Raw genomic sequence first — 10,356 nt, 5'->3', positions numbered from 1 at the left:
AATAAAAAAAGACTAATAACGCAACAAATAACGGTCACATGCCTTCTGTCGGATAGGCTCGAACCCCTGCTTGTTGATATACAGAATTGGCGGATTCGCTCTTTTCGATTATGATGATGTCAACTAAATATTTACCCTCCTCTGATCTAAATCTTAGATTTTCTCTTCTCATCAGAAATTTAAACGTACTTTTTCTAACGCCAAAATTTCTCAGTAGAAACTTTGCAGTATCTCTAAGCAGTCTGACGACCTCTAATACTGCGCTATGAGTAGCTGATATCCGGTATAAGAAAGATATAATCACTAAAGTACTGATCTAGATGTGCTTCATTGCAATGAATATTGGGCCCTATCTGGCCAAAATTCCAAGACCATGAATAATTCCAACAGTTGTTATCTGAATCTATTTGAGCATATTCCTCATAACTTTCAAAATACTTCTAAAATTTTTAGACCCGTGACTCTGCAGTAGCTGGTTGTTTATTAATAAATATTGGGGCTTTGTCTTCAATACAATGTCTAAAATTTAATGCAGTGGAAAAACCAGACTGTTTCATTTAGCGTTCCATGATGAATTCATTGTAGGATTGGATTTCTATTTTCTTTCCTTTTCTCGATTTCTGCTTCTTTGTTGGTGGCATTTTATCTTCACTAATGGGTTGATTCTCCTTTCGTTCTTGGTATTCTTCATGAAATGATTTCTTCCTCTTGACGTGAGGCTTCGTAAACCATGGCCTGGGAGTTCTGAATTCCAGGTCGAGGTTTTCTCTTTTTTTTTCGCTTGTTTCTGAACGTTTGCGGATTTTCAGAAGAAACATGTTGGGGTTGTCGGCGACATCGATTGACCGCAAAGAGGTGAATTTATCAGATTTTGTTGTTATCAGAGGTTGAGGTGCGAGTGGAGATGCGGGTAGGGGTGGCGGATTTGGGGCTGCTGTAATAACTCTTTGGGGTTCTGGATCGGCTTGTGTGTTGGTCGGGTCGGAAAGACAGTCACAGAGTGGCTCCCATCCTTCTTTCGGAGGAAATGGGAGACGCTGAATTCTCAGAACCATCCAATTGTCGTTGATGACTATCTCGATCTCTTTGTAAGGAAAGCCGTTTTCCACAATTTCAGAATTCATCTGTAAAAATATTGATTACGTTCTAAATATAGATTTGTGATTACAAATAGTAATCGATAAATTTGCATCCTTCATATCGACGGGTAATCTCCAAAGGGAAATCCAATTTACAATATTCGAGATATTCCACCGCTAACCAATTGAGCTGCTCGGATGTATCATATTCACATACAGAAAAACCTAACCGTTAACGTGGTTATATGTTAATGTCAATGTGGTGTCTAGTAGCTTTTTCTCCGTCATGAAAATCGGAATTTAGGGTTTAGAAAAGCGTATTTTACGATTTTGTTACAAGTAATTTGCGACTCACGTGGGAATTAACAAATGGCCCAAGCTTGGTCCAAGGATGGCCTAACCTTGGCTAGTCACGGGCCGACACAGGCATCCAAGGCTGGTTGAGCACCGAAATGACAACACTGGGCCATAGTTGGCTACCAAGACCGGGCCTGACACAGGCGCGAGTCGTTAGCCGTGACCAATACATATTGATTTAAATGATTTCAAAAATCAAAAATACTTTTCATTCAATCATTTTTAGGAATAATCTTCTTCTAATCATCCACCCCTAACGCACCTGTCAGTGAAAATCCCTCATTTGTTAATTTAAAATAATCACCCGGAGCTGATCTCGAACCCACGATCCTAACATCACTAGTCCTATACCTTAACCACTAGTGTACCGCATAATTCTTATTATGCTTAACTCAGATCGTCCATATATGAAGTCTATCTCGATTTCATTCTTCGCTGAATGAGTTTCTAAACATAATCCCGATTAATTTCGTTTTCATTGTTTCTTAATCACCTGGTGATTCGAGGGGTATGAAAAATATAGCCCCCCCCCCGCCTCCTCCTGACTATTTTTGATGATCCCAGACTTAATTTTTCATTACACTTGAAGATTCGATCTTTGTAATTATTATCGCAATTATTCTTATTATTCTTTCCTCCCCCCTTCCTTCGGCCCTGAGTTTTTATAAATATACGCCTACCTTCTAGTGATGCCGTCGAGACTAAACGAAAATTATTTTGGAAAGATCATCACGGTCTAAAAAAACAGTAAAAGTTAAGGAATCGTCTTAATCTCGAAAGACATTGGATCGGTACATCTCGTCACGCACTTGCAAGAATCCATCACGTCTGAGTTTCAATATTTTCTGTTTTTCAAATGTTTATCACGATATTTATCTCGTTTCGTCTCGTGAACTTAAAAAACCGAAAATCTCGAGATCCAGGCAAGATAAATCCTCCCGACATTGTAACAAGATGCATCGATCCAATGTCTTTCGAGATTGCAACGCGTCCAAAACTTTAGATGTTTCTCCAGACCGTGATGATCTCTTCAAAATAATTCTCGACTAATCTCGACGGCATCACTACTCCTTTCCCCTCTGCTCAGCAGCTGGTTCTAGCTTGGATCGACTCTGATTCATCGGGCATTGGTGGACAAGCGTGGACTATAATTCAGCCAGTAGTTGAGCCAGTCTTCAGCCAGTGGTGAAGCTTGAACCTTGGCTACCATAATTGGACCAATATTGGATGAAGGTTGTCCTATCCAATGCTTGGCCGAAGACGGGCTAGTCGAGCTTGGACCAGGAACGACTCCCAATGAACATCTTCGATTCTAGGTACTCATTGGCCATCAAGCTTGGGCAAAGTTTGCTAGCTCCTCGTTGACCAAGCATCGGCGGACAGTCTTCGTCCATGCTTGGTCCGACCCTAGTAACCAGGGCTCAAGATGCACCATTGGCTGAAGACTGGTTTAACCATTGGCTAAATTATGTCCCACACTTGTTTACCAACACTCGGCTAGTCGAGGTTGAGCCAAGCTTGAGACCGTTCTTGAAGCTCGGCGATTCCTGCCTGGGGAGAAAACATCGAGTTTTGCGCTTGAATTTTTTTTTACATTAGGTCATGATTCATTTCAAATCAATTTTCATCTATAGTATTAGTAACGTAATATAATGAGTTGAATCGATTTCTCTTCACAATGAGTTGTCTCGGCATATTTTGAAATTAACGGAGATAGCAAAATTAGTCAGAGATCTGTCTTGTACGGAAAATGATAGTCATAAAAAATATCTTGTAGGAATATTAGTCTAGGCGTTATTTTCAGAAATAAGGTTGGGTATAAATGATTCTTCTTTTACTGTGCACAAAATTTAACAAATACAGTGAATATCCTTGGAATAAAATTGATCTTGAATTGAAATAATTTTTCTATTCCAGGAGCTCCTTGGCACTTATCTATGGACTATTGAATAGATCAATCAATAACAGATTCATACCATTCTAATTTTTAAACAATTAATAATTAATTCAAACTCATGAGCCACGATTTTTTTCACGGAATGCAATTAGTTTGTGTCTCTTTTTTTCCCAGGGAATTGGACTGTTGATTGATTTATTCATCTCTACTTTAATTATACAATAAGATATAAACCCATCGCATTTCTATCGCTTTATTCACACTTTATTCAAGCTTTATTCAAACGTATTACGGATGTATATAATTACACATGACTAAATGTAAAATACGAAAAAAATCATGGTAATTTGCGGGATCTTCGAGCGTAATCCACGAATGCGAAATCGTAATACTGCAATTTTCAGCATAATTTACGTTTCAGCTTCAAGCGTAAATTACGCTTCAGAAAACGTAAAAGATGACTTGTTAAATGTAGTTTATGTTGAGGCTTTTCTGTGTGTACTAGTATATTTCAGGGCGAGTGCCATGAGGTTTTTTACTCGCGTGAAATTGGCGTTCGAGCCGAAGGCGAGGACTGGCCAACCACGCGAGTGGGCGACACCCATACCCATGGCTTGTCCCATGGTATTTTTTACGCGAGTAAAAAAATCCATGGCACAAGCCGTGAACGATATTTTTTCGCAGTGATTTTCACGTTTACGAGTTTGGAGAAGGGATAATACCAATCCGCGGACGAGGAAAAGTGAAGATCAGTACGGAAATAGTTATTTTCATCACCAGGTCCACAAAGAATTTTCTGACGAATGTGGCTTTGTAGGCCGAGCGGAAGGCGAGGCCTATAATCACATTCGTCAGAAAATACTTTTGGACCGTGTGATGAATGCAATTTTTGATCATGATCTCGGAAGATTTTCCACTCTTCTCGTATTGAATCATAGGATAAAATGATTTCGGCTGGAGTTATTGTTTGCTAATTTTGAATTCCTTAAGCCAACATTTTTTTTACTCTTCAGAAGCTCAAAAAATATGAAATACCTGATTACTTTTGGATTTCATACGTTGTTCTAATTTTTAAATCAATAGACAATTATGGACGATGATATTATAATCTTTTATTATTTATAGACCTTTGGTTCCTCTTCTTCAAATTTATTGCAGTCAATTTCTTCATCATGAAAACCCGCGCATCCACACGGGTTATGACAATTGTGAGAAGGGTCTATATCAACCGTGGGGAAAAGAAATTGGACAGGAGTCATATTGCGTCGCAAGAATGATCCAAATTTATATATTTTACAATTTATCAACCTAAATTTTGATCGATTAATTACGATAGAATTTGTTACGTACTGATTGAAATTGTTTTATTTCATGCCTAAATTCATGGTTTAGGAAGGTAACCTTGAAATTTAGAGAAATTACCAAGTAAAATAAAATGCAGGAAACTTTGAAACTTTCGGGTGAGTACAAGCGATGCCACATTATGATAACCATAAAGTAGTATAATTCACCTGTTGGAAAATACCATTTTGATATGCCATGTTTCAATGTACATTCTATCAAATCTATATTCTATTTCATCTCTATTTGTTTGAAAGCAATTATTCGGTAGTAACATGGTATCACCGTGTTACATTATTGAATTGCAAACATTTCTTGTGAGAAACATGAGTTTTCATTCAATTTTTGTCCAATCGAAGATGATACAGAATTCCCTGTTGATCATTGAATAAATATTAAATGAATTAAAGCGGATTATATTGAAAGATAAGTGAAGGAAAGTGAAAGGAATTCCAACTTGACGCGGTTGAGATTTGCGCCAACTGTTAGGGCTCATGGAATGAAATTTTGATGATCAAAGAATAATTAATAGTAGATTTCATCATTAGGTCTACAAAGTATTTTGTGACAAATTTGAGTTAATCATCCTACCCGAAGGCAAGGATTGTAATCACATCAGTCAAGTAATATTTTGTCGACTGCGTGATGTAAACTATTTTATGTAACGGGCCCGAAAACAGTCATCTAGTCGAGTGAAGCGATGCTAGAATCGCTGCTTATCGGACACAATAACATAAATGACGTAGGGCGCCAGTCACTTTTGACGACGAAATGGTAAAGGTAAAATACGGATTATAATGATCATGGAATAATGATGAAAGGTTCGATTGGGAAGATCCAAATCATTTTAAAGCCAGGATTTGTAATAATTTCCAGACATAATTTAATACCTTGTACTGAGTTGTGAAAAATCAATTTGCAATTAGACGATGGTGACCTTTCGATATTTTTCATTGTGGTTTATGTCGACAATTCGACTATGTAACATATACTGAGACAAAAATTCTAATATCTGATACATAATTAATTTTTTCTTTTAAGTTTGAACAAAATTTATTGCAAGAAAAATACAAAAAAAAATTATTTCCTTGATATAGACCATCGCCCCAGAGCCTTCAGCCAAGTATTTACATAAGGGCATAAGTTTTTCGTTCTATTTTTGGTAGTTTAGGTGGAGTCCAATGAGTTGAAGATCATACATTAATTGGTTCCAATGAATGGATGAAAACACAGAAAATAGTTGAAGATACAGAAAACAGTTGGTTATTCCGTATGACTTCTCCCCAGGCGTCATTATCATACTGATCTCTACTGATGAATTGTACATTTTCGGTAGATTTTGGTACATTGGTAAACAAAGAAGTTTGATGAATTATGGAGGGGGCGTCGTCAATTTTCGTTATTTTGCTAAGCGTTATTCTTTCGGCAATACTGATGATTTGTTATGTTCCAGGCCTGGCTAATACGAGGAAAGGATGGGCATAGTCCAGTATTGGTTGGCATATAGCCTGATAAATTTTAACAACATATTTAGTAACGAGGCCTTTGTTTCTGTAGGTAAGGCTTCGAAATTTGGAACCTCTGGCAATACATTTTTTCTTTGCAATATATACTCGCATGAGCTCTGAAGTTGAGGTTGTAGTCAACCTCAAACTGAAAGAATTGGTATTTGAACGGGTTGAGTTTTTTTCCATGCGCGATAAGCGCAATGTCATCTGCGAATTGAACCAGGTATTTAAGGGGACTGAGGTTGTAGAAACGGTTGGAAATGATGTCGAAGCAGAACATGTTATATAGGAATAGGAAGAGAGGGGAACCTTGACGGACGCATTGTTGGTCGAACTCTCGAGAGTGGGTGTTTTTTATTTTTAAGGAGAGTCTCATGTTAAATAGGAATTGTTGTATAATTTAGATGAGCTATGTGTTTAATTCATTTAGTTTGAAGAGTAAACCATTATACAAAACACTGTCAATGGCTTTCTGAACGTTTAGGAACACAGTGTTGGTTTTAAGGTTGTTGTGTTTGGTATTCTGAACGTTGGATGTTAGGATTGTGGGGGGGGGNGGGGGGGGGGGGGGGGTGGAGAGTAGATTTTTTTTCTCTACAGCTAAATTGAAAAAGTGGGATGTTAGTGGTGGCGAAATTTAGTCGCTCTTTTATGATTTTTTCAAACATCTTGCCCAGGGTGGGGGGGTGAGTCATGGGTCTATAACTATCGACATGGTGGATATTTTTGTTTGCTTTAAGGATGATTATTATAATTCCTTTGTTCCATGCGGAAGGGAAGTGTGCATTTACGATACAAAAATAGTATATTTTGCGGATGTGGAGGTGAATTGGGTTTGAAAGGTTTTTAGGAAAGTACGTCAGCTGTTGTCCTGAACTGGAGCAGTATGGTTACCGATCAGCAACGCTCTGTTATATTTGTCCGGGGAGATTGGAGAAATTTCTTTGGGAGGCAGGTCTGGGGAATTTAGGACGTCATCATGCCAGTAATTGACTGCGTCATGTATGAGTGCGTCAAATGAATTGGATATTGTAAATTTATATGCGTCTTGGAAGTGGGAGGCGAATGCATTGGTTTTGTCTACGTCAGAGGTCAGAGTTTGATTGTTGAAGGAGATGTCGGGGATAGATATTTCGGGCCTATATCTCGTAATTTTTTTTAATATGGATCAGTATTTCTTATCTTTTTGGCGCTGAATTGATTCGCATGCTTCTAGCCATTGGTGGTTTCTGAATTCTTGGGGCAGTTTCAGTGTATGTCCTGATTATTTTTGCTAGAAGGACGTTGAATACGGTGATCATCACTTCGTCGATGGTCGGATGTTTCTGAAACATATTTTCTTGAGATAAGTACTTTTTCTTCAGTTGTTTAATTCTCCCAGACATCTCAACTCACGTGGCCCGAGAAAGGTCTCATGCTTTGAAATATTCTTGTACTCAAGTATGATTTTGTCATAACTGAATTCTTTCAAATCGCGTAGAAGAATCGTCAATCTTCAATTTATTATCAGCATTTATCAGTATTTACGGTTTTCTTAATTTTTTTCTTATGCAGATCCAATATTTTGATATGTAATATATGCATGATATAATGCTTAGCGATAGTGATAAATGAGAATTTATTTGAGTTCCGTGAAGCACAAATATGACGATCAGTTTCTGACATTTATATTTCGAAACTTATATTTCGAAGTTTAGATTTTGATCCTAATTTTTTGACACTTACATGATAACACTTGTGACCCTTATATTCAGATACTTAAATTTTCACCCTTATATTTGGAACCTTATGACCCTTAAATTTGGACCTTTGTGATCCTTAAATTCGCAAGCTTTGATTTTGACCCCCAAATGTAGAACTTTGTATTTTTAACCGTATGACATTGAGATTTTGTCCCTTGTGATCCTCAAATCCTGAACTTTGGATTTTGACCCTCATATTCAAATCCTGGTATTACGACCCGTATTACCCTTGGGTTGCGACCTTTAGATTTTGACCCGTATAAATTGACCCCTAGATTTTTTTTTTTATATTCCGGCCCTTTCTGCCCTCTGATTGGCTAATCGGCCCTATCCAACCCTATGCATGCGGCTGTGGATTCTACACTGCACCGCATTAGCACTCTTATAGAACATAGGAGTAGCATGGGAAACCACAGAAAACCCATGCCGGTACAGGCGGTCACTATATTAGCGACCTCCCGCTCGCCGGAGCCTCCGGTTGAAAAACTCGGTTCCACGGGGAATCGAACCACCAACCTTTCGCACACTAGGCTCGCACCTAGCCGCTTCGGCCACCGACGTCGGTGACCCCTAGATTTTGAGCTTTACATTTGGACCCTTATACAGGGTGTCCCGCAACCGATCGCTTTCCTGAAAGGGTATGAGAGAGGATCATTTTTGGGATCGAAAGTTCCTCTTCGACTCTTGGATCCGACCATTTATTTTTTGATTTTCCAAAAAATTATTCTGTCTCACCTTATATTTTTTCAGGGTCTGTTACTCACAGGGCCGAAACTTTATTTTTTATAAATGTTCAATTTTTTTTCTCCATTTTTTCAACATTTTGGCGTGGTCCATTGCCACATACCAATCTACAATGCCGCTCCCCTCTTCTTGCCATCTCACGCCACCAATTATTTTCGAGAAAGAAAAAGTAAATTGCGAAATGATTTTTGTTTTCTTTCATTTTTCAGTGTTTCTCTTTTTTTTCCGCCTGATATCCACCCATCGATATAAAACTTCCGCTTTTCGCCCCTTGGCGTTCCGGATTATTTTCAAAAACCTAAAAATCAAATAACCAAATGAATTATTATTATTATTGTTTAGCTTTTTTGGGTGTTATTTCCTAACACGCTTAATGACCTATCCACCCACCGACATGAAAACTTGTTCTTGTCGCCCCTTCACGGTCTAAATTATTTTCGAAACCCAAAAAGTATATTATGAAAGAGATTTTTTTTTTCAACACTTTATCTCATGGTGATCGTAAGGCCTGTTACCCACCTATCCATTCATCGAGTTTCGAACTTCCGAACTTCCGAACTCACACAACAGAGTATTTCCAAAAACCAAAAAGGAAATAACGGAATAAATTTTTTTTTTCAGTGTTTCTTTGGTTTTTTCAATGTAGTTGATTAGGGTATTTAACCACACATGGACATGAGAACATTCCCTTATCACTCTCTCGCACCCCAGATTATTTCCAAAAACTGAAAACGAAGTGACAAAATCGTCACTTTTTTTGGGGATTGTTCAGGCCGGTTCAATAGGGCACCCAACCACCCATTCATATAAGAACTTTCCCTTATCACTTACTCGCATCCCAGATTATTTCCAAAAACTCGAAACGAAATCTTTCTCTCGAGAAGAGAGAGAGAGAGGGAGAGAGAGGGGGGGAGGGAGCGGGGAAGAGAGGGAGAGAGACAGAGAGGGAGAGAGACAGAGAGAGACAGAGAGAGATAGAGAGAGATAGAGAGAGACAGAGAGAGACAGCGAGACAGAGAGACAGCGAGACAGAGAGACAGAGAGACAGAGAGACAGAGAGACAGAGACACAGAGAGACAGAGAGACAGAGAGACAGAGAAAGAGAGAGAGACAGAGAGACAAAGAGACAGAGACACAGAGAGACAGAGACACAAAGAGACAGAGAGACAGAGACACAGAGAGACAGAGAGACAGAGAGACAGAGAGACAGAGAGATAGAGAGACAGAGAGACAGAGAGACACAGAGAGACAGAGAGACAGAGAGACAGAGAGACAGAGACACAGAGACACAGAGACACAGAGACACAGAGACACAGAGAGACAGAGAGACAGAGAGACAGAGAGACAGAGAGACAGAGAGACAGAGAAGCAGACAGACAGAGAGACAGAGCGACAGAGAGACAAAGAGACAAAGAGACAGAGAGACAGAGAGACAAAGAGAGAGAGAGACAGAGAGAGAGAGAGAGACAGACAGACAGACAGAGAGAGATTTTTTTTTTATTTATAGAGGTTTAAAAAAATACTTTTTACGTACGCACTTGGGTCCGGGATGAAGATTCCTGGAGTGCAGTGTCGGGATTGGTCAGGTCTTGTGATGGTATTGACCTCGAACCGCCATGGTTGGTGAGACCTGACATGTATTGGTTCGGCGAATATGCAACCCGTACCGACTAAAAAAACATCCTCTA

General features: G+C 38.8%; 1 protein-coding gene across 1 annotated transcript in view; it reads right to left on the bottom strand.

Moving 5' to 3' along the window:
• Nucleotides 1-557: 557 nt before the first annotated feature.
• Nucleotides 558-10,356, bottom strand: part of LOC107042695 — a 10,348-nt gene continuing 549 nt past the window's right edge. Inside the window, exon 2 of the mRNA XM_015263846.1 lies at nt 558-1,124. Coding sequence (XP_015119332.1) covers nt 558-1,124 — 567 coding nt within the window. The remainder of the gene's footprint in view (nt 1,125-10,356) is intronic.

The sequence above is a fragment of the Diachasma alloeum genome, unplaced genomic scaffold (assembly GCF_001412515.2).
Source record: "Diachasma alloeum isolate Michigan unplaced genomic scaffold, Dall2.0 Dall_scaffold_00507, whole genome shotgun sequence".
Classification (NCBI taxonomy): domain Eukaryota; kingdom Metazoa; phylum Arthropoda; class Insecta; order Hymenoptera; family Braconidae; genus Diachasma; species Diachasma alloeum.
Note: the sequence above shows the minus strand (reverse complement) of the source record. Positions and strands in the feature narration are given on the sequence as shown.